We start from the raw sequence: 25,508 nt of genomic DNA, 5'->3' as shown, positions 1-25,508 counted from the left end.
AAAATATGCACGAAACCGCAGCGAAAAGAAGCCTCGTGCCAAATGTAGTAGACAAAAACACCTTACCCAAGTCCAGCAACCAGAACTTGCAGTTATGAGAGTGTCCTTCCTGTGCTTTATCCATGGGGCAAAACGGGTGCAGAGACACTAAAGAGTGGATTCCATGGGCCATGTCAAACAAATATCAAGCCTCAGGAATTCCTTCTTGAAACAATCCCTTAAACATCTCTGCAGAAAACCACTACAATACCATGTAAAGCAGATAAACGCTTTTCTTTCCTGCACATGTGCACTGAATAAGCACAAAGTCCAGAGTGAAAAGGAAAAATTGCAGCATGACAGTTTCTCTTTCCCGCCCTCTCTCCCTCCCTCACAAGTGGGTTGCTATAAGGATAGCGGGCAAGCCTCCACCGTACACGTTCCAAGGGAGCGTCTGGATACATGCTGTGCATCTGCCGTATTACCCTTTGCAGGCGCACCCACTCACTTTGAGGGGGCGGGTGCATATTTTAGAGCCGTGAGGATGCACAGAAGTTCTACAACAAGCCTTGAAACAAATATTGATGCGGTTATGAAAAAATGCGTGCGTCATATTTGATTGTTACCTACTGCAAACTTTTCTTTTAACTCTTGCAGCTAAAATTTCGGCCAGTAACTCATTCACTACCATTGACGGTTATAGACGTCAAAGATTAATTGGATTGGCAGTGAATGATGGCTTGAAGCACCTTGAAGGATGTATTGTGAGTACCTCGGATACATAAAGGCATTTAACAATCAGAGATTCACTTTTGAGTGAAGCTGACCAGTTTTGCTCTTCAAAGCAACCTTTGTTTTTCAACTGTGACTCCCAACAGTTAGTCCCTATTTCCAGGAATAGATGAGATTTCCTTCTCTAATCCCCTGAAACCTGTCACACTCGTGTCATTTGGGACAAATTGGCTTTCTCGGTGGTCCGCGAATACAGAGGAATAATGAAGTAGGAAAGACCATTTGTCATCCTTCTCTAATTCTTCCAGCATTCCCTGCAGAGAGGAGCCCTTTTCATCACTCCTACTGAGCACACAAAACATACAAGCAGGCTCCAAACATGAACTTTTGCCAGTTAAAAAAGAAAAAAAACTAAGACGGGAATTGCTATAAAATATGCACTCTCACCTTCCTGGGCTGCAAAAGCCAAGTTGTGACTTCCAATATCATTTATTTCATCACATGAAAGCGCAAAGAAAATATTTGTAAGCCATATTGCCATAGAAACAAGCTGCCTTACACTCACCCACACTTTAAGATTGGAGATGCTTTAATGGTTAGATCGGTGACTATTTATGGTACGCTGTAAGCAAGGTGCAGATTTATGAGAGATGACATCCAAGAATGTTTAGGCATAGTCGACTTAATAAAGCCCTGTTATGTTATAGTTCAATTTCCAACAGTTAGTACCACCTTTTGTAATGTTGTTTTATTAATATGGGCAGAACTTGACATATTGCAGCAGGGGTGTCAAACGTGTGGTGCGCGGGCCAGAACTGGGGGTTCACTAATATACTCGTCCGACCCGCATGAGATATTTTGGGGTGAATGTGGCTTGCAAACTAAAATGAATGTCAACCTTGCATTGCAATCTAGTTATTGGTTTACCGTTTCACTTTCTTACAACACAACACAATTACTCTTCCATTATACCAAGAGTCAAGATGTATAACAGCCTTGTCCTACCTTTGTGGTTGAAGAGCCCTTCCATCTCCATGGATGACCTGGAGTGCGCGATACATAGCATGGAGCAGGGGACGATGCCCTCCTGGGCTGGAGAGCGGTCCGTGGTCCGCACCAGGCACCAGTCTGGCTTATCGTGGAGTCGCTCCAGGACCTCGACCGTTTGACCTCGTCTCACTGTCAGCTCGCCGCTGCTGCCTCCATTGCTTCCCACAAAGTCATGGATGACCACAGTCAGCTCGCAACCGCCCGACAGCTGAAAAAGAAAAGAGGTTTTCATTTCTGAAGAGTACAGTATGGCAGCCAAAGTAAAGAGTTTTGGTTTCAGTTGAAAAAACACTTTTGTTTATAACCAGCATTTTAATCGCTGCTAACAATAAGTCAGCACATGATTAGCACTAGGTTTTAAACAGGAAATATGATGAGTCACTTTAAATATTTCCTTTAATTCACTTGCAGCATGTCACTGAATATAGACTTTTGCATTATAAACATTGCTGTTGCTGATAATCAGATCTAGCATTTTATGAGTCCAAGAATTTTAAATAATATTTAATAACATTTTGCATTAAAAAAAATCATTGAACAAAATACCATTCAAATTTTTGCCATTTTTTAAGCTGCAAGCTCGTGTTTCCTTTTGATTTTAGGATGCTGTACGGCATAAAATAGAGAAATGTTAAATAATTGCGTGCACCACAATATGAGACAATATTTGTAATACTGTGTCGTGGTCAATCTGAAAATACACTTAGTCATAATGTTAGATACACCTGACATCGTTCAATAACAATTCTGTTTTAATGAACAATAATGCTTCACCTTGTCAGAGGTAATACGTTATAATCTAAGAGTTTATTATCGTGATTAAAGTAGTACATTTTAAACAACTCTATGTATGATGCATTCATTGCTGTTCTACAACAATGCATCAAACAGACTATGAACAAGATATCCATTGGATACTGTGAATCAATCCATCATTCATTTTTATTGCCGTCTTTGTGTTTTCTGTTTTACATTGGAGTAGGTATGCCTTGCTGTGGTCAGCAAGTTCATACAATAAAATCTCATGTATAATAAGACATTCATGTGTCATGTGCTTATAACGCTACATAAATGCACAAAACAATAAATACGCATGATGACTGAATGAATGATTGCATTTTGATTTTTAACATACCCTTTGGTAGTGTGGTAAAGCCAGCGAGCTGAGAAGTTGAGAAACCGGATGTGCGATCCTTTCCTCCAATTTCTCCATTGTTTTCCACTCCCTCATTGTGAGAAAAGTCCCCAAAGTTTCGGACTGCGCAACCAACTAAAAACTGCCTGAGAGCCTCACACGATAAGTCGGCAAAGAGAAAAAATATATTTAATTTCCACTGGGAAAAATAGAGCAAAATGTCAATCGATTCTTGATCCACAGTCAACAACGCCTTCCAATTTAAGAGTCAATAGAGCTCTATTGAAACATGAATCATTCTTCACCACAGAGCTATTCAATCGATAAAATCCATCAATGCCTTCTCCAAAGTCTTACTAATAGCAGTTCAGCAACAAAAATATCACACGAACTCTGGGGTTGTCTGCAATCTCTCTCTGTTAGAAGCCAAGCGGGAGAGTGAAAGCGGCGAGAACTTAAAAGGGTTCTTTCCTGTCTGGCATAGAGGCGAGCATCCTCTGCGAGTGGGAGGCTGAAGCAGCTGACAAGTCAATCACTAAAGCGGATGCACACAGGAACACGAGTCTTCGCATACAAAAAAAATAGTACACAAACACACCAGTGTCACCGCCTCCTGAATGAGAGGTTTCACAGAATCCTCACAGAGAGCCAGAGAGATAAAGAAGCATTCAAAACCAGGAAATCGACCGGGAATATCTATTTGCAAGTGGTATCGTGCACATTTAATAGAGGCATTCATTTGAACTGAACACTTATATATGTTCATACAATGATGGGGTCTTATAAAATACTGGAAAATGGAATGAGTCTTTAAATATTTATCTGTTCATTTCTATTTTATTGTCTTTTTCTTACAGCAGGGGAAAATGAGGACAAATAAGCCGGGCTTCATTTTACAATCTATGCGACTTTAAAAGTATAGAAATATTATTATGTGGTCGTGCGCATGCGCTTGTTAGGTTTGCTCATACTGAGCGTAGGAGGATGGGCCTTCTGTGGTGCTATTACCAGATATAACCAGTGCCGACTGTCCCTGCTTCCAGTGAATTTCTCTTACACAAACTTAACTGCACGCACACATACACACACACAGGCTGCATTAAATCAGTCAGATGGATTGTCACGCAATACTTCCGAAGGAAACTCGATGAAGAAAGATTATTACATGTTTACAGGCTGCAGTTGTTGTATGCAAGTGAATGGAGTGGGTGTCAGGAATAAAATTTTCCTTTTGTATGGTTACTCATATGCTTAAAAATAAGGAAATCTTGCTGCACAAACGGTTGAGCAACTCAGAACTGTATCACACATTTTAAGCACAAACAAAATTAAAGTGAAAGTTAGCAGAGGAGACTCATGGCAGTCAATCGTACGACAAATAAACAAACGAGCATTCACACCCCCACAGACGTGTTTTTAGTTATTTTTCCACAATTTTTCATTTGTGCTACTGGGGCGACATAAGACCACACACGTTTTCACTTAATGTATGAAAAAAAAGCTATTTTAAACATGGACACAATTTGAATGATTTTATTTTTTTATAATACGTGTTTTAATGCATTTATAAAATATCCACTATTTTAACCCAGTGCAATGGGCTCTCTTGCATAAAAATGACCATTAGAGGATTGCAGAAAATTGCTGAATAAAAATCCCAGTAAGTGTGCAACTAAGACACGTTTGCCATCTAGTGATGATTGATAATATGATGCCTTAAAAACTACTCTCCACCCTTGGATAATAATAAACATAATAATCATAATTTAAAAAAAAATGGAGGCAGGGAATTAATCAAGGGGCCACTCAGAGTCTGCCCACGGGCTGCCAGTTTCTCGTCCCTTGCATACGATCAACAAACGTGTGTGTGTGTGTTTGTGTGTGTGTACGTGTGTGTGTGTGTTTCTCTACCTTATCACTGTCCAATGTGTTCTGGGATGTCCTTGAAGCAATTGAGATGGTGTCCGGTTGGCTGCTAGCATCTCCTTGGCTATCTAGCTCTTCTCCATCTCTGCAGGTGGACAGAGAGTACAGTGTTCATTTTAGATGGAGCTGTGTTAACTGGATGCCACGAGAGAATACACTTGCTCTTTTAACGAGGACAACAAACAAGCGATGCTCTGTTACTTACCGTCTGCCTTTATGTTTGGCGGTGGTGGCTTTGGGGATGTGAATGGGCTCCTTCAGAGCACCACGCAGATAGACCGTTCGCTCCTGGATGACCTCACGAATGTGTTTGATCCAGTCCTGCTTGTTTTCAATGCTTGACGCCTGGAACAAGACATCCACGATTGTAAGACATCAATTTGTAGATAAAAATGAGCTGGAAAAAGCATGATGAGAGGAAACCAAATGGCTTGACAAATTAGTTTTTGTATGAAAGTACAATGAGGTATTGAGCTTGTCTGCCAAAGCCCACACTTCAAATACGTATATTGTCAACGTCAAATTTCTGTCAATGACGCATCCTGTTCTGCCTCCTTCACTTTGACACCAGTAACACTGAAGCGGCAATGATGACACATTACATAAGGAGCAGATTTGGATCGTCATCATGAATTACATAACGAGACACGTAGATACACAGACACCTACTACATACTGTGTGACGTTATGAATTAAAAAAGAGCAAATGGTTTTGGACGCGCAACACAAGATATACGTAGACTTCAAACATGTAACTGTGGACGAAAACAGCATGTAGAAATTACTGTCACTGCATGCAAGCTGTCTCTTGTTTGCTCCCTCACCAAATGCGATGGTGAAATATCAGTGGCAAGAACACAGAGAGGAACAGAAAGCAGCTCTCCACCTCTAGTGGCATTGCTAGGAATTGTTTGTGATTTAGCAGGGGTGGACCAGAAGCAAAAAGTTGCTCAGGACATGATGTTCTCATGAGAATTTTGTAGGGAAAAGCAAGTAGGCCAAAAATATGTTTTATGCGGGCATACGGTACAGTACAATATGAATCACTTATGTCGAGGAGATTGGCGCTTGAGGCACACTTTTTACATGTTTATATATTTCTTTGACTCAATACATCATAAACAAAATGTGTCCCAGATGAAATAACCAAGTTTCAGGTACATATTCTGCTCTCATGACTCATAGTCTAAGCAATTGAATAAAGAATCCCATCGGGTAAATTCACTATTGAGTCACTGATGTCACACTGAATTTTGCAACTATAATAAAACAAGGACACAATCAAATCACACACTAACTTCAAAGAAGACTTAGCTACTGCTGGCCTAAAGTTTGAAAAAAAATAAGCTATGCAAGATATGGAAGACATTTTTTCCGATCAAACCCTACTTTTGTTGAAATAAAAACATTAAAAAATCATCATTTTCTTTATACCGTTACCTTGAGCACGATTTTATTGTCTGAGGTCGGGGTTCTGCCCACCCAAAGGGCAAATTTACAAGGATCCCCCTCCACATGCTCTGTGACTCCGAGCTCCGACGTCTGCGGATGTGAAAACCACATAGAACATATACAAAAGCTTGCAATAACTCACCACATAGAAAAAAAACATAGTCCGAGGATGAATGCGCAAAATACTCACAAATAGCTTGCTCTTATAAAGGTATTTGCTATGTCCATTTGAGTCTTTCACTTCTTTACTGAAAACCAGCGACATCTCAAAGAGGAAAAGGTGTCGGTCACGGCCCTTCCGGATCAATGTTTTGGGATCCCAAACCTGGAAGGACTCCTGAAGAATCAGTTCTCCTTGGGAGTCAATGTTCCCGTCAAACCCTGAGGCAACAACACCAAAGGCCGTTTTATTCTGTGCTGTACAAATATGCGGGTGGCATGTTGAATGATACTAGGTCACAGATAAACAAGTTGTGTTGACTGCTGAATGGCAGTGATGACATTTCAGTGACAAAAAGAGCAATTAGTGGCACTAATAGACATGGATACGCTTTTTTGTCCATTTTGCACGACACTTAGCAGAGGACAGTGTCCCATAAACCACGCCATTCATTATAAATGTGTGTGTGTGAGTTTATACCCACCATCCAGCATTGATAGGTGCATGGCATCGTTGGCTCTTTTGGGGACACTTAGCATCACCTCAAGACCATCCTTGATCTCCCCTTTTCCTTCCTCACAGCATGTCAATAGCTCCTAAACACACACACACACAAACCAATATAAATGAATACAGAGGAACCTCCAGTTCAGAACTTTCTTCGTAGGTCCTATGTCGACACGTTGAACTTTTGCTGAACAAATAAGCAAAGTGCTAAACAGTCAGAAAGGATCTGAGAGAAATTGAGAGAAAGAGAAACTGCTAAAAAACATTTTAGGAAGTGCTGGTCATAAATGAGGGGAACGATTACCTCTGTGCTTTTCTCACATTTTTCCCCCATTCATTTGACTGGAAAACATTGCCGCAATCTCATTTTCAATTATAAACGGGCTCACAGAACCAATTAAGTTCGTAACTCAAGATGTCACTGTTAGGGAAATTATTAGTGGTATTATTAGTTAGGTACTTATCGAAATGTGTTGCTCTATCGTACCTTAAGAAGCAGCTGGTACTTAGTAATTCTTTGAACCGGTTTGATCAAGTATGATGAGATGGAGTTGGCAAGACGATGCCTTTGCTGTATTTCCTGGAAAACCAAATAACACCAATTTGTCAAGCATATGCAATCTTTATGAATTTGATTAATTCACTTCATAAATGAAAAACCAACACACAACTCTGAATTATTTATTTACTTACATCAAAATATGGGCCAGCATGCTCCAAGATGAGCTGCGTGGAGTCGGGCTTGTTCTTACAGTAGTTCACGTACATCTGAAATTTGTCAGCCTGAGTGGGATGAAACAAACAAACAAACAAACAAACAAACAAACAAACAAACAAATCATGAAATCTTGGAAAAACATTTAATGTGTCATGTGTTGTATTTGTTTTGTTGTTGTGTTTTGCAAGTCAAAGATCTAAATAGCAGTAGGATATATTCGAACAGTAGTCACTGTACCATTTTGTGTGTGTGTTTTTTTTAATTGTTTACTGTTGTAAAAAAAAAAAATCCCAACTCACCCAGGTAACAAAACAATGACCCACATCCTCTGGAAGCTGTTCATATTTTTCCAACTCCTTCAAGAAGATGCTGTGCAGAAACAGACACATTGCTTCAATAGTGTTCCGCCAGTCTGTAGTTATTACCTTAGATGATCAAGTAAAATCACTCAAAAAGACAATTCAGTATATACAATATATCTGACAGCCCACTGAATGTGTGTGCATATTTGCATAACACAAAATGTACAATATTTTTTCATAATCTAATCGAAGATAACTTCTCAACTGACTTGTGATGAAACTCGTAGAGGTCTTGCATGTTCCCAAAGATGATGTGCTCCTTGTTGACGATCCCCGGAGGAATCTCCTCAACTCCGCTGGTCATCTCCCACAGATATGTCTACAGGTCAGTATAGCTTATTAACATACTGTACTTGGAACGGTAATAAAAGCGTCCACTAGATTTAAATGTGAAATTACACAATAGATATATGTATATAGCTAAAACAGAATTGAATTCAAAATAATTGAATACTTAAAATTGAATTAAATTAGTCAGTGACTTACATCCATGCACTCACGCAGGTCTCTGACATAGGCTTTCTCTGTTTGAATCAGCTCGGCCATTATAAATCTAAAAAGACAAAAACATTTATTTTGACATTTATTCTATTTGGTTGAAGAAATCATATGATTATGTGGTTTTGTTGTCATCTGTGGTGAAACCATATCATATGTATTACTTTAATTGTTAGCAACATGATTTTAGTGATTGGAAAAAAACAAATTTTTAATTTTGCTTCGTGAACTCATTGATCTATCTTTTGATCCCTCTCGATGGCACTATTGGTTTTAGAAGGGGTTTAAGAGAGAGCAAGTGAATGTTGATCAGAGAGTGCCATCTAGAGGAATAGAAAATACCACAACGGGTTCATGAAGCAAATTGGAAGCTTCATTTTCCCATAAGTACTAGATTGTCTATGAGGTGACCATATGAATCAACAGTTAGCTTTAACAAAATTGTAGACTTTTTAATATTGTTGAGACAAATTAGGATCATGTGACATAAAATTGAGACCACATTAAAGCCCCAAATACAATTTAAAAAACATTTTCATTCATCATCATGAGATGATATACCATGTGTAAGTCTCACTCACTCTTTCCTCCTCGCAGACTTCCTCTTTTCCTCATTGAGTTCATGAGCAGCATCTCTCAACTTGACCTCTAAACCCGGAGCACTAGCTGGGATGATGTCCAGTTGTAGCTCTTTACTCTGAAAACAAATAGACAGTGGCTATTATGTCCTGCACAATGGCAATGGTAGCTTTTCACCACTCACCACACATGTGTGGTGCGTTTGCTTTCTCTTCACACCAGCTTATTAAAACATGCTCGCATTGAACAAAGTTATTTAAGGCTACATTTTACAAATCTGCCTCCTTAAAAAATGTACTAATATCACAAAAAACAAAGACAACCATAATGTCTCTCCAAGGATTTGACACCTCTCTTGGAAACATTAAAAAATATGTATATCATCAGACCTCAACCCAAGGTCTTTATGCATTAGAAGATTTATTTCTGTTGATATCATTATTGGTGAACACTCACTGCCTTGTTGGAGTCGGAGGATATGCCGAGCGCCGATTCCAGGCAGGTCCTGTATTTGTCCATACGGAGAGAAAAGTCTCTGTACCGCTTGTCCACTGAGGACACCCATTTCTTTATCTCCAGGGCATGGGCGTGGCCTTTGTCACAAAAACCATCGGCCAGCTGGATCAACAGCTTTACACGCTCTTTGGTTTGCTGTCAATAGTGGCACATTGAGGGAGGGAAAGGTAGATAACACACAGGGGGAGAGAAAGGGAGAGTTGAGAATCAGTGACTGGCACATAAGCTTGTTCTCCAACACAATACCCGTGATACCTAAAATGGAAACAATATGCGACACAAAGAATGGGCCTCCCAGTTGAGTACGGGAGTGTGCAAACATACTCACAAAAAAAAAACCTACAACTCATACTGTTCGTTGAACAAAAGTGGTTCTAAATCAAAGAAACAAATTTACACCTTTGCTGTGATCTGGAAGTCTTCATGTTCTTTCAAAAGCTCCTGTGTGTGGTGAATGCTGGAGCCAGTGGATGTGTGTGTGGACAGGTAAAACTCCCCAGTGTCATGGATCCATTCCAAGGCCTGCAGAAACATACAGTCACACTTTAGTACAGTTACACTAAAGGGATTCTAGTTACATAAATTTGACACACCCTCTACTATCTCTGGCTAGGTTTTCCCCAGCCTGTGAAACATCCATCCATTTTCTGTCCCGCTTGTCCCCACGGGGGTCGCAGGTGTGCTGGAGCCTATCCCAGCAGTCATCGGGCAGTAGGCGGGGGACACCTTGAACCGGTTGCCAGCCAATCGCAGGGCACACAGAGACGAACAACTATCTGCACTCGTACTCACACCTAGGGGCAATTTGGAATGCTCAATCGGCTTGCCAAGCATGTTTTTGTGATGTGGGAGGAAACCGAAACTTTCGCCTGACCATGTTGTAGTAGTGACAGCCAAACACCACAAGAGGACGTCGTTATGTTACACACACATAGATTTTAACAAGAAGGAAAGTCTGCCAATGACAGGTAACTGGGCCAAGGTGTTGCCCGCCTACGGCCAGCCAAAAGTTATCTGTGTGGGATTAAGCAATACATGACGAATAATTTGACATAACAATGCACACTCTGTAGCCATTTTTACATGTTCAATTTTGCCCGTGGTAGACAAAATAGTAGTTCTGCTTGGAGACATCGCTCTTTGTCCCTTGCCTATAATTGACTTAGAATGTGAAGTTTTTGAACCATGTAATCATAGCTTTCTTTAAGACTGTCATTGTTAAACATGTCTGCCAGTTTACACCACTTCCTGAATAAGAGAAGTATTATTACGGAGAAAAACAAACACTGCATTCCAAAAGAACGACAAAACAATGGAGGCTGAACGTCCTCTCAAAAAGGTCAACATATTGATCCATCAGTCTAAAGTGTAGAACAAAAAAAAGATTATTAACCTCCGAGACTCAATGCCTGTTTGTGTCTACCTCGCTTCCTTAAAAAAAAAAAAAAGAAAAGATTTTAGCTGTGTTATGAAAATGCAATGACATTTCCCATGGGTGGGTATGTTTGCCTAATTTTGTAATTTTCATTTCAGCTCTTAAAAAATATTATTAATATTGTTTTTACATGAAATTGAATTGTACCTTTTGTCTCTTTAACCTGGAAAATAGAAAGCCATAAATACTACATTTTTAAATGCCTCATTATTAACTTATTTACATATCTGGATAGAAGGGCTTTCACTTTAGACTACATCTCTGAAAACATTTGTTTTTTGGGGGGTGGGGGGGGGGACAACAGAATGACTCCATGTACCATATAAGTCGCAGTTTTTTTTCATAGTTTGGCCGGGGGTGGGACGACTTATACTCAAGAGCGACTTATGTGTGAGACTATTAACACATTATTATATCATTTTACATGTTATATTCACACAAAACTGCAAAACGGGGCTCTAGGTCTGCTTGTACGCCGGAGCGACTTACTATAGTCCGGAAAACACGTTAATATTCTTAGTGTCTAAAAGGTGTTTTGTGGCTGACTGCACACTAAAGGAGCAGATTAATGCACAATTTTCATTTTAAGAAGTGGCGATATACCCTCTGCTGACCATGGGTAATTACATTTTAATTTAAGAAAGTACAATTGAACAATACCTTGGGATTAAACTGAATATTAAAAAACTTCAGGAGGGGAATGACATCATACAATCTAGCTTCCTTTTCCATTAATTTGAGTGTAACATGAGTTTAGTATAGTCACACACACTCAGAACGCAAATGCACAAAAACACACACCTGCTTGGCACTGCGTTCAAACACCACATATTGCTGGCACTGATCCAGCCTTCGCTTTCTCATAGTCCAGAAGTGGAGCACCCTGTTCTCTCTCTGCAGCAACTCATTCAGGATGTCTAAAGAAAATCATGAACAAAACGTTTTGAGTTAATTAAACAACACCTGAATTCAACAATTCTTTAAGAAAAAAAAAATAGAGTGGCTTTTTGTTGATACTAAGGGTGCTAATCACAATACAGTATTAGTTTGCCAATCATTTCATTTTATACATAATCATTCATTTAACAATTAAGAATAAATTGTTTTCTAATTTCTTTGCATTTATAAATTGACAATGAACTATGTAAAACGTATTTTGTCTGGTTTATTGATTGCAAATTTCATGATCTTTGAAAATTAGCCTGGAACCTTGTTCACAGTTTTAAGTGCAGTGATAAAAAAAAAAAAAGAAATGTTAAATCATTTCAACTGAGACTAGACTTTATTCACTTACTTTTAACCTGAGTCTCCGGCGCTTTGACGTGGGACAACATTCCGGGCATGTTAACACTGTTCCTGTGCAGGTACTTGAGGAACACATCTGCATTGCGTCGAGCCAGCGTGCAGGCCTGTAAGTAGTCACAGAGACAAAAGACTGAGAGACTGAGCATGCATCTGCTAGCAATGTGTGGTGCATTTTCCTGACAGAGACTTCTCACCTTGAGAAAGGCCTCTTTTTGTTCCAGATGTTTGCTGACCATAGGGGTGACGTGATCGGACTCACTGTTGGGGCCCAGTTTATCAGCACCACCACACCAGTCCTCTTCTCTCTTGTACTCCTGCTCCAGGCTTTCCAACACACTGCACACCTGAGATATACATGCAACAAAAAATCCCCATAAATCTGACTCTGCAGGCCAAGGCTTCTCCTCACACAGAAAATAAAACAAAGAAACAAATATGTATTTAAGACGGCATTCAGCATACCTAGCAGAAACAGACCCACACACATACTTACTTGTTCGGAAGTCTTATAGAAGGCCACAGAAGCATTAACCAGTTTGAGTCTGTCCTCCATTTTCAGCATCAGCTGCTGCCAGTGGTCTGCCACCTTCACATTCAATGTGCACATGTGAGTGTTCTGTGTCAGATAGTATTTTAAAATGCTCCTCTATCAAAAACTGTGAGTGGAGTTAAAACCTTCTCGGCACAGTCTCGGATCATGTCCATGTCGTAGTGGTTAGCTTGAAGTAGACTCTCTGCTTTCTGCTGCACTTGAAGGGCACTCTGATGGGTTTTCTACATTAAAAAAAAAAAAAGTTTTTCGGTACAATACAGGAAATAAAATGTGACTCAAATTAGGGTGACAGCACCACTGCTAGCAATCAATTATTACTCCACACTCAAGCTGATGGACATGATGCTCCTCTAAGCCAGAATTACGCTCGACTGTATTCAGTTTTTAATGTTACCTCAATCGCATGTTGAAATTGTTCGTGTTCCTTCTGCAACTGCTCAGCTTCTTGTAACGAACTGGCCGTGATCAGCCCGGCGTTCAACATGGATTCGCCATTACGGATCCAACCCAGCACCTAAATGACAGCACACCACATGTCTCAATTTCATCTATTTGCAGTGCAACCTATCTACTTTCCACTTAGAAACCACTGTCACACTTGACCATGACCTCATTGTGCTTTTCATCCAACGGGGGGGGGGGCATAAACATAGTACAAATAATCAATTTGAAACTTCTGGTTAAGGTGAGGAAGGGCACAACCATGTGACACAAACAGCAGCATCACGGCAAGCTGGTACACTGTCTATATTCTCAGTCATGGAATGTCATCCTAACACGGATGTCATCAAAGCCGCTCGAAAGAGTATGAAGCACTTGCTAGGTCCTTTCCCCAACTCAACCAGGAATTTGAAGTAAATTGTTTGCTCCATATGTGTGGCACATTGTGTTTTTTTTTTTTTTTTTTTGTAAGTGTGGCAGCAGTATGCTGTGGTTGTGACAGTGGTTTCTAACCTGAAAAAGAGCACAGATCAAGAGAAGTAAACAATGTAGAATACTAATCATGGCGACATCACTAGTATGGAACAGTCATGAGTATGGCTGCAGCAATCTTGTTTCGTTTGTTGTCACGCTTTTCATGCATTGGCTCTAATTATAGTTGTAATTAATGATATGGCCATAATTAACTTTTTTTTTTTAAATTGTAACCCTCTTTTGAGCAGATATATGTAGTCAACAAACAAAGAAGCATTCACTTTATTTTTGACTGACTCAGCATGCGCACCTGCAGTGTGGACAAAGCTCACAACTGCGACTTGAGCTTGTCTGGAAAAACAATGATGTAACACAGTTTAGACGCCTGTTTTCAGCTACTTTATCAGGACAGTGTTTCCCTTGCCGTTTCAATGTCCTGAGGCAGGACATGTATGGTATGTTAGCTGTTAAATATCTGAAATATTTTGGCGATTCTTGGCTCTGAATGCAAAAAAGAGGATAACACATTGGTTGCAGTCACAATCTGTTTGAAGGAGAAAATTAAGATTGTTTAAATATTTCAGACCATTGAGTGCTCAACACTCAGCCATGCAGTAGTCAATCTCTGTTACTTTATAAGAGAGAGGGAGAGTGTGCGAGAGAGAGGGAGAAACAGAGAACATTGACGTGAGGTGAGTCATCAGCTGATGTCGTGTAGAGACAGAACCATTTTAGCATGCTGTGATATCAGAGTAAACTGTGGCCTGACACGCTATGAAAAGCTTGTCAACTATATTTCCACCAGGTTTTTATTTAATTTATATTAATAACAGAGAAACCAGTAAAATACTATTGAGATTATTCCCCCGGTACCAACTGCTTGTCCTTAATTTGGAGGCTGTACCTGTTTGACTTCAGCCTGAAGGTGTCTTAACTGAACACACTGCTCCAAATGTCTACGGTGCTGCTCGGCCGCCAGGTCCAGCTCCTGCTGCTTCTCATGGAGAAACTCCAGGAGATCCTGGACACGCGTGGCCATGTCTACATCTCGGTCACATAAGAGTTCTACACCTGCACAACAGACAAACATGCGGATGACATGTCAATAAAATAGCAATTAGAATCATAAAAATGATTGACAGGGAGATTAGTGCTTGCAAATTGCATAGCTGAGCTGAATAAACAGAAAATATGTGTAGGTAGTGATGGGAAAATGAAATTTCAAAATGCTTCTTTAAGAAATGATATTATTTGACTCCTCGAGACGGCACTCTTAATATCAATATATCTGAAAGTACACTGACTTAACATTTCTTCAACCTCTTTCATGAAACAGTGCCATCTTGAGGAGTAAAAAAAATACAACTGCTTCATGAAGCATCTGGAACTTTAAACATAGGAAAATGAAATAAAATGTACCATAATTAATGAAGCAATAAATGTTCTAAAAGACTAAATGCAAATATATTGGGCTAATGAATAAATATAATTCCACTTAAACTTAACTTTATTTGAAATGTACTGTGGCGATGTTTTTAAAGCCACATAACATACATCAACATTATAAACTTTTAGTTCAGTGTTTCATGTGTACCATTAAAGTGAGTTGATATGGTGGTGCTCGTATCACACACTGTCATTGTCCAAAAACTTCTAGACCTAACGGTCGGTGAAACAATGATGCAGAGGACAGCTGGAAAAGAGCGAGGGTAGTTCAAATGGTATTTTTACAAAAGCCTTCACTCACCTGATGCTTGGACCTCTGTAACGTACTGGAGCAGCTCCTGGCCTTGATGGATAACGTCAAAGGTGAGGTTGTTCATGGTGAGCGCCTTGTCTGCGTGATGCTGAAGCCTCTGCTCAGCCAGCGTCAGGTCCTCCGTGTCAAAGTCACTCATCTGCTGGGTCAGTTCCTCGTTCCATGACTCCAGGTCAGAGATGATCTAAGGTGGAAAGGAAGTAAAGGCTGTCAGAAAGTACAACAGCTTTTCATAAATTTCATTTAATTTCATTAAAGCTTTTCATTCAATTTCGTAAATTTGAATCATGGGCCAAATTTATAAATTGTTCTCCAGAACAATTTGTTCTTAAGTCCAAAGGTGCAGTTCCAAAAAGAAAGTGGAATTCACCCTATATGTTTTCTTGAGAATACTCCACCGACTAAAATTTCTGTGATCCGACAATTGTATAATCTAATAGAATTTAACATTTACAGAATATTTTGACAAGCACCGACTTTAAATAGGCTGTGTATTTTACATGCACACAGTCAGGTATATCAAATGTAACAGTACTTCTGTTTTGAAGAAAAACATTGAACCTAATTCCAGACGGCCACTGTCACCGCATAACGAAAAATGTGTGCTATAGTCAGGGATAATGTCTCACTCCGATGATTTGCGACTTGTAAAGCAGATGTAGGGAGATGTTAGTGCTTGTCTTAATCCCCACGTGACTCATAATACAATGGACACCTTGGCCACAAGCAGATGCGTGTTTTAATGGGGTTCTGGTCCAGCTCAAAACGTTTACTCATCAGCATTTATATGATCAACATTATCATATTTTCTTTTCTTGCATAGTACACAGTATAGGCACTTGTTTTTTGGGATCTTTTGTATCTAACGTCTACATATGATGTAAGGCAAATTGAAGGTATACATATTGCATATTATTGTGACACGTTAGAATTTTAATAAAATTTTTTAGAATATGTCTATTTGCTTTATATGAACTTATCTCATGCAAACAACTGGATGTATATGGACTATGTCATCTGTGCAGAACAGTATTATGAAAGATACTAACTCTGAACTGCAGTGAAACATGATGTGTGTAAAAATTAATGGAAGATGCTTGATTGGAAGATGCAAATATTTGGATTCACCCATCAAGATGAACTATGAATAATTTTGTGCTCGAGCCCACTAGTAGAAAACCCTAAAAATGACTTTCAATTTCACAAACAACTGAGGAGAAAACTTACCAAACAATCATCTACAATCCTCCTTCCTCTCTGCATACAGTTGAGTAAAACACCCTCAGCGGGCAAAAAGATCATCATTTGCTCTCAGTGCAACAAAGTCCAATCGAGAGAGGAGATAAACCTTCTTAGCCTCTGCTTTCACAGCAGTGTGAGGGAATCATCTTAAGAGAAATCGCCATGAGGCAATGCATGTCTCACCTCAACTACGGCACACCCCCATTTGACGCAGGAGGGGAGTGTCCTTGTGTGTATGTGGGGTAGGAAGAAAACAAAATACGCCCGCGTCGTGCCCTGGATCTCTCTTCGATTAATCCCTTGTTGTGATTTTCAGGATTTCTATCTTGGATTTTTTTTTTAACCGTAAAAACCTAACATAGTGTTATGAGTTTCGCATTTTAAGCTTATCCTCAGTGTGCTGGGAGGACTTGGTCACTACCCTGGTTTCAGTTATGAACGTACATAATGTAAATGTTTCACTTTTGTGTGAGTTCTAATTACATTTTGTGAGTAAGTGGGGACATTCAGAGCTCGATTATAACCCCCAAACTAAATAATGGCTTCTCACAGCAGGATTTTGAATATTTAACTGCATGACATAATAAGAAAAATAAAACTGTTTGGATGATTTAAGAAGGGGATAATTATAATCTTAATCTCTCACATCTATGGCATCCCTCTCAAAGATGCGAAGCTGGAGAAAAAGTTCCAGTTTGATCTTCCTCTCCTGGAAAAGCTCCTCCATCTGGCCCTGGGCCTCATCCAGCTGCTGCAGGACGCTCTCGATGTGCGCCATGGAGCTGTTGTGCGGGGTCTTGTTGCTTGAGATGGCAGAGTCTCTGTGACCACAAATACAGTGAAGACAAGAACTTCCGATGTATTTAAGTACTATTAGTGCGACTCAATAATGGCAGAAATAAATACATTTAGCACTGCAATATTTAGTAGACTGCTATTTGAGAGGACAATATCCTAATAAGAATTAATTTAGCATATACATATAAGGATATTGATATTTAGTTTTGAAGTGCAGATGCAACAGTTTCATATGATTACAGTGAAGGAAACTATCACCCATTAAACCTGCAGCTGGAGCAGTTTCCACGTGAGGAGTGGGACAAAATCCCTGTTGGCAGGTGATATTATTGAGAGAGAGAATTTGTTTGACTGCATCCAAATGGTTGGTTCACAAAACTTTACGCGAAGGGTACCATCATTTTGGGTGTACCTGTTTTATTTGTTTGATTTATTTAATTTATTTAAAAACAATCTGCGGAGGACCAAAGACAACAACAATTACAAGTAAAATGGTTATTTGCTGAAAAATATATTTTACACCACTACAAACTATGTCGCAAATATGGTTGACAAATATGTACAGTATATCAGTTGCGGTTTATAGTGGTGTAGAATTCGGCTTCTCTTTTGCTGTGACAAAACCAAATTACGGCTCTCAATAAGATCCGATTTCCAAGGTACTGTGCACCACAGAAAACATCACTTAATTTGTGGTGACTTTCAATCAAAAGGTTATTATTATTTCAATGTAAAGTCTGATTATTATAGACATCTGTATTGGATAACGCCAACTCACAGTGACTGTGATGTCAAGTGCCATTCAAGTCTGAATGAACAATTTTTGCTTGAAACCTTATAGTGGCTCATGAGACATGCTCACCTGAGCTGTTGTATGAGGTCTTCACCTTCCTTGATAACATTGACAGTCGCTTGCAGGGTGGTCTGCTGTTGTTGACCAAAACGTTTGATCAAATCCTGGACTGCCTCCACAGACTCCGCGTACACATCGTCCAGCAATTCCTTCTGAAGCTCCTCCAACCATGTCCATAGCTAACAAGAAATTCAAGCCAGTTAAAATGCATCGCCTTTGACGCACAAGTAGTTGCTTTTGCAAACTCAAACAAGTGTGATGAAAACTAGAACCATATTGTACAATATGTACACAATTCAGTCTGTATTGTGGAGGTGTCAGTATAAACATTATGGCGGGTCAAACTCAATTACAAAGAGACTCAAACAGCCAAATGTACACATTAAAGATAAAGGAGGGGAATGTGAATCCCACCAGTTCTGCTCCACTCTGGTGTTTTGTCAGTGGTCATCTTTGTAACAGATTAGCCATCTGGGTGCTTTGGCAGGGCACATTAAAGCTCTGGCAAAGACATCCTGGTTGGCACCCGCTGCTTGTCTAACACCCACTATGCCTTCTCAAAATCTCATCAACCTTTGTTTCCATCCCCTGAGTCACATTCTGTACATATTATTTGGCATTTGGACACACATTCGAGCACTCACTGTGCTGTGAAAAAAATATACAGTATATACAGGAGAAAATCTCTCTTTACTAAGATAAGATGGCCATTTTCTATTGAATAATACAATAGATCTTTATATATATATATATATATATATATATATATATCGCTCTTGATCTGCATACCGACATGTCTTGAGAATATTTCGTCCATACTATAAAGCTAAATGTAAAAAATATGAATACTTCTCAGTTTGTAGAAATATATACTAAAACCATGAATGAGGTTGGTGAAATAGAGTCAAAAGTGTACGTTTTATTTTGTAGAGTTATTCAATGACATTTGGGACATTGAGTAATTTTATTTTCCTCAAGGGGAAATTCACCTCACACGTCAATATGTCCTTTGAGTCATCTGATATAAGCTCCAACTCATGACAATAATAATGATGAACGATATAGAAAATAGATGGTTAAATTGATTTGTGTGCTTGATTCCAACATGAACTCTTTGACTTTACTGGACAGCATTCAGTCGCTGAAAACTAATTGGAATCATTCACCTCTGCGTAACAGCAGACAGCACACACACAGTGACCTGCCACTGGTGTGAGCTGACAGATGGGATGAAGGCGATTAGTCCATATGGACATTAAAGACTAGCTTCATTAATAACACTGATTCTGTGTCTTTACGGGTTTATGTAAACAGGGTCTCGCATTAACACATGCAGAGCAGGGTGCCTAGTCAGTGTGGAAAGGTTAATTTGGACACTTACAAATGTGACACACACTATAATAACAATCAAACTGGATCAGGGAAAAGACTCCCCCAGAAATCTTGAGTATTAACTAGCACAAATTTAGAGCACGAATATTTACAAAAACTTTGATCGACAGAGGTTTCACATCTGCTAGCAAGGTTACAGATGGATAGAACGTCTTATGATCTGAAAAAAAATTATATTGCTTTTCTGCATGTTTGATTGAATGAGGAAATGGACGGAAGGGGGCTAAATTCTACGTGCTATGAGAATAAAGACGGAGAACAGGACGCACCTCCTTGACGTGCGTGTGGAAGGAAACCGACATATCCAGCAGAACCTTGCGTTGTTCAACACGTCGTACAAAGTCCTGGATGCGATCTTCAAGCTGGTGGGCAGCCTGGTAAATTTCCTCGGGGTCGCATTCTCCCGTCTGAGCCAACTGCTCTGCTGCCTCGAGCAGCTTGTCAGCATTAGTGTAGGTGTTCTGTAATATGAAGATTGCAGAAAATCAACCTAGTAATCGACTGTCTGGCAAAAATTAAGCAACTTAAAAAGAACTGACATAGTTTTGTATAAACCATCTAACATTTTGTTTGTTTTTGAATGGATCGAAATGCAGATACATACATAGCTAAAAAATAGTTTGACTTTTCCAGCTCACCTGTGCAACCTCTTCAAAGTCCTCATGTCTCTTCTGCAATGCTCGTGCTCTGTGCAAAGACTTTCCGACGCCAGTGTGTTTACTCAGGAAAGCCTCACCGTGGTTTTCTATCCAGTCCAGTACCTTGAAACACACACAGTGGACAGATATTTTCATTTTACTTTACAAAACTGATTCTAAAAACTGAGTTAATAATGCAGTACAATTTTAAAACCAGTAGGTGGTGCACCTGACTGTAAAGGGGCCTACCCATTTGAATTACGTACAAGGAATTGACATCTACTCTATATATCCTGTTCATGTGCCTGCTTCATTTGCTTGTCTTCCTAACGTACTGATCTCTGCTGAGATGAGTATGTTTTCATTCAAAGCTACATCCAGAAACGTGACATCAACACTGCCACTGCAAACTCGTTTGTGTGTTTACCACCGTTAACAATTATAGAACACATTACTATATATATGGGCTAATATACAATATGTATACGTGAGCTGATGATATAAATGTCATGCTTATTTCAAAGCCTCAGACAATGTTTTGATAATAGACATTCCCAATGCCCTCTGCACACTATGAGGCAGCAAACTGCATCACCATGGAAACCACTACCAAGAGAGGCAGGATAGAGACGTGGCAGGATAGAAGATGTGCAAACCGGAATCATTGAGATGCTGCATAAAAGAGATGGAGGATGAGAGCGTGAGGGGGAAGCAAGCCACATAAGAGTTCATGCCCGAAGGGTAGAAAGAGCGAAGGAACCGTACACCAACTCAGTAGTTTTGATCTAAGAGCATTGCCATTGAGACTGTCTCATGGAGATTTGCTTAGTCGACAGATGATCTCCCTTGAAAAACCCAAGAGGAAGAAAATAAGTCTTTGGAGAAGCTTGATGCTCATCATTTGAGGTCTCATGCATTGTGCACATTAGAGTTGAAAAGCTCGCCGTTAACAGTAATACAAAAAAATCATGAATTATAAATTGCTGCATTTAACATTCAATAATATGAGTGTTGCTTACTTGCTGTACATCCTGCTGGAAAACACACAGCTGCAGACGTTGGTGAAGGCGAACTTTGCGATGCTGCCAGATGTTCTCCAGCTGCCTCTGATGATGGAGCACCTCGTGGATAATGTCCAGGACGTGGTGGACCGCCTTGGAGTAATTCGCTGATGCCATCAAAGAATCCATGCTTCCTGGGGTCAAAGGTCGCTGTAGCTTGTCCAAGAGCGACTTCCCATCTTGGCTCACCTGGTAATGGTGAGTTTAAAAAAAAAAAAAAACTATTACTATTACAGCTACCAAAAACAACCATCCACATTAAGCATTTATCAATTACCAAATGCATCATGCAGTTTGCCTTAGATTTTTTCATTTACCCGCATGTCATTTTCTCAATTAGCCATTATTGCAGCCATGCATTATGATCTTATCTTTTTACGGTCGATTTTTAATTTTGCTTTGTGCCAGTTGTAGTCTTGTTTGCATTTTACGAGCTCAGTCGGATGGGTGTGATTATTGTGTACTGACCTCCGAGTAAGCAGTGGTAATGTGCTCATATAGGCCCTGGTGGCGGTGAATTGTGTCTTCCAGATCCTGCAGTTCTGACGGTAATTCTCCTTCACCGCACGCTTTGCACCATGGCTCCACTTTACTCATATACTGAGAGGAAAACAAACAGAAATTGTGTACATTAATTATGTCAGAGAGACAGTAAAGTATTGAAACTGATATTGTTGTTTTCTTTGTCCATACATCCACACAAATGTCCGTTTTCATTCATGTATGTATATACCTGGTCAGCTTTCTGGTGGAAACTGCCAGACATCTCCAGTAAGGTGCTGCGTTCGTCCAGTGCTGCAGCGAAGGCCTTCCACTCTTGTTCCAACTGGCCTGAAATCTGCTGGATCTGCTGGGAGGCGTAGTGGCCTGATTCCAGGAGCCGATTCCCAACTGACATAATCCGATTGATGTTCACATACACATTCTGTAGACATGAAAACACACAAAATACATTAAGAAAAAAAGCTTTACATCACTTTCATTTTTCAATTTAATTATAATAGTTTTTTTTTAAGTGGTATTCAATTTCTGAATCAATGGCCTCTCATGATAAAAAAACAGATGGCACAACATAGAGTGGATACTGCTGTTTGATTAAAACTCTGCACACAAGTTGATGTAAGTAAAATATAAACAACAGCTGGTATCAGTACATTCTGTGTCCTGTCATGTTTGTTTATCTGGTCCAGTTTAACCATGCCTAGTAGCTAAAATACAGTTGTGCTTCAGCTAAACATTGTAGGGAATTGTTCCTTTTTAGGATCAATCTGAGCACTTGAGGAACTTTCCAAATAAAATGTCAGATTTGTGCAGCATTGTGCATGTAGATTGCATTGAAATAAACATGTAGATATAAGGCAAACCATTTTTATGCACACATTAATGCCAATGTTTCATTATAGTCTTTTTTAGTCATCAAACATTTGAATATGCAATGCTTGAAATTCCAGCATTTTTTAAGAAAGTCATGCACCCAAGGGATGTGGAAAGTGGAAACCCTGAAGTATGGCATTTATTTTGCAGGCCATAATTATAATCTCACAGCGCAAGCAATACAAGAGGGAGTAAAAGTCAATACTTCTCCATGCATAACTTTTGTGGACATTATTAAGTAATTCACATGGGAGACGTAAATCCCATTTGACTAATAAGAAAAAAACGATTTGCCCTGCAAACGTCATTTCTTTCTTTTTTTCTTAAGAGCAGGGCTTCAAGCTGTTGTGTGTAGATAGGCACAGATCAGCGAACCCTAATTAACACACTAGTAACAGTCCGTTATTCTATTCAATTACTGCTCCAGGCGCCTATTAGGCTTCTTACTTTTCTTGTCTTGATGACAATGGGAAGGGAAGATTAACTAAATATTAACAGCAGCCCCAAAAGAGAGACAGGGTGGTTTGTGCATATTGAACGAGCTTTCATCAAAACTATGAAACCATTCGGGATCAGTGATGTGCTCTGTTCTTAACCGCAAGGCTTTGGAACAGATTTTCTGATATTAGGACAGAATGCAGTGTTATGCATCACAGATTTACAGCCCAAACCAGACTTGCTACTCTGTATCAGCACCGTTGCACTCAGCCTGATGTTGCGAAGCAGCGGTGCGCTTAAAGCTTAAGCTCACATGAGCACTTGAGGACTCCAACAGTCCTCAAACACACAGCAGTTGGTAAAGAACACAAAAGAACAGCAGTGCATCGACGAACTTTAATCCTATTATACAATTTCACAAATCAAACATCCCGAGAGAAGCCATCTTATGAATAGTGGCTTGAAGGTATTATCCTGCAGGAAACTTGGGATTTTCAGTGAGGAAAACAGGGGGACAGGTATTGGGCACACATGTATGTGGTCATAAAGAGAATAGCAGTGGCATAGAATTACCAAATTGCAAGCAATGCACCTGATGGCCCTTCGAACCATCTGTAAGGCATTATGAATGAGATGAACTGAACGGGGCTGGACGACTAGAAAGCAGCCAGAGGTAAAGGCTTAATGTGAAACTGATGGAACGAGAGAAGGCTGGGTTAGGGTAGAGGCAGCCGGTATTCTTAATTTAAACCTGATAAGGGCAGGGGTCAAGACAAAGCAGGGATGTGTATGTGTAAAAATGAGCTAAATTTGAAAAAAGTTTGCTGCGGAAATAACAGGCTCACTAAAAATATAATCTTTAATCTTCATAGTAAGAAATATATCATTTATATATAATACAGTAAGAAAGTTTTTAGATGACACATCATTAGTGTGTCACAAAAGGCATGTGCCAAGCTTTTTTCACTGGAGAAGATCCGTACTTTTACTGTTGTTTTGCTTTAATTCTAACAGAAAAATAAAACAATCTGATTTGCTCATGCATTGTTCTTTCACGCACTGCTTTCAACCAGCCATGGAAGCAACAGGAAAGGGAAACGAGTCTTCCTGTGGAAGAATGGGTGGTCACTTTGAAACGAGCTTGTGTGTGTTTTGTTCTTATATGAACACGCTTATTACTGCAGGTTTTTTTATACTACTGTCGTCTCAGGAGTGATTAGTTCATTCTGACCCAAAGGGTTGACACAACTGGCTTTGGGCAGTTCTTATTATTATTATTTTAGACATAAATTATTTATGCAAAGTAGCTTGAGTCCTGTAATAGCTCTAAATAAATCCAGTGGTCAAGTCACAAATTTAGATTTACCTGCACATTCTAATGTGAGTCCAACTACAAGAGCAGTTCAAAACCTCTCAACAAATGCATTTTTAGACAAACACATTGTAACCAGAAACACATCAGCTTGACTGCCTGTAATGCATTCCAACAGACAGCTCAATTCCAAATGTAGATGCTCTGGCTAGTGATGAAAATTTAATAAATTATATTTTAAGGAATCTTACAATACTCCAAATTTGACGCAGATATCAATTTCAGAGGCCCCAAAAAATGTTAACATCTAGAGTGTCCTGTGTTCTGTGCACGTATGCACACACATGTACCTTGATTAATTATCTGTACCTAATGTTACGGCCAATGAGACTCAAAGATCAGCAGATTACTGCTAGGTTTGTAGTAATATCTGTCCGAGACAAGCTCCAGATGTGAGGAACATTAAAAGACATGAATGAGATCATACACGGTCAAACATTGATTTTTACACTCTGTTCTTGCACTGAGGAAATCCATTTGGCTCCGAAATATTTTGATGTGCACAGGCATAGCAGACCGCAGGGTCAATACAGTTGAATGTCCTCGAGCAGTTAGGAAAGGAGCTTTGCTGGCTCTAGCAAGGAGGGCAGCAGAAAGCATTACACTTTGGGAGGGGCAGGGAGGCAATATAGGTCGATTATGGGGACAGCGCTGTGATAAAATACGACAGAGCGAGGCTGAGTGGCAAACGGCTGAATAATAGGACAGACGCAGTGGCAAGTCGCAGCCAAAGAAAGGGGAAGGGTTTAGGAGAAAGAC

The 25,508-nt window shown here is 39.7% G+C and overlaps 1 protein-coding gene across 2 annotated transcripts in view; it reads right to left on the bottom strand.

The window, feature by feature from the left end:
* triob (trio Rho guanine nucleotide exchange factor b) overlaps positions 1-25,508 on the bottom strand; it is a 67,444-nt gene that overhangs the window by 14,510 nt on the left and 27,426 nt on the right. For both annotated transcript variants that reach the window (XM_061288389.1, XM_061288388.1), the window contains exons 9-37: positions 22,299-22,490; positions 22,034-22,165; positions 21,524-21,754; positions 20,505-20,627; positions 20,136-20,327; positions 18,484-18,653; positions 17,470-17,644; positions 15,570-15,765; positions 14,727-14,893; positions 13,302-13,421; positions 13,030-13,128; positions 12,848-12,940; positions 12,549-12,698; positions 12,344-12,458; positions 11,851-11,966; positions 10,014-10,136; positions 9,555-9,749; positions 9,101-9,216; positions 8,508-8,574; positions 8,231-8,340; positions 7,959-8,028; positions 7,635-7,724; positions 7,429-7,521; positions 6,919-7,030; positions 6,465-6,655; positions 6,263-6,364; positions 5,028-5,167; positions 4,808-4,907; positions 1,717-1,969 (exon numbers count right to left, since the gene is read on the bottom strand). In XM_061288389.1, coding sequence (XP_061144373.1) covers positions 1,717-1,969; positions 4,808-4,907; positions 5,028-5,167; positions 6,263-6,364; positions 6,465-6,655; positions 6,919-7,030; positions 7,429-7,521; positions 7,635-7,724; positions 7,959-8,028; positions 8,231-8,340; positions 8,508-8,574; positions 9,101-9,216; positions 9,555-9,749; positions 10,014-10,136; positions 11,851-11,966; positions 12,344-12,458; positions 12,549-12,698; positions 12,848-12,940; positions 13,030-13,128; positions 13,302-13,421; positions 14,727-14,893; positions 15,570-15,765; positions 17,470-17,644; positions 18,484-18,653; positions 20,136-20,327; positions 20,505-20,627; positions 21,524-21,754; positions 22,034-22,165; positions 22,299-22,490 — 4,033 coding nt within the window. The remainder of the gene's footprint in view (positions 1-1,716; positions 1,970-4,807; positions 4,908-5,027; positions 5,168-6,262; positions 6,365-6,464; positions 6,656-6,918; positions 7,031-7,428; positions 7,522-7,634; positions 7,725-7,958; positions 8,029-8,230; positions 8,341-8,507; positions 8,575-9,100; positions 9,217-9,554; positions 9,750-10,013; positions 10,137-11,850; positions 11,967-12,343; positions 12,459-12,548; positions 12,699-12,847; positions 12,941-13,029; positions 13,129-13,301; positions 13,422-14,726; positions 14,894-15,569; positions 15,766-17,469; positions 17,645-18,483; positions 18,654-20,135; positions 20,328-20,504; positions 20,628-21,523; positions 21,755-22,033; positions 22,166-22,298; positions 22,491-25,508) is intronic.

Source organism: Syngnathus typhle, linkage group LG10 (assembly GCF_033458585.1).
Source record: "Syngnathus typhle isolate RoL2023-S1 ecotype Sweden linkage group LG10, RoL_Styp_1.0, whole genome shotgun sequence".
Classification (NCBI taxonomy): domain Eukaryota; kingdom Metazoa; phylum Chordata; class Actinopteri; order Syngnathiformes; family Syngnathidae; genus Syngnathus; species Syngnathus typhle.
This window is presented reverse-complemented; position numbering and strand designations above follow the sequence as displayed.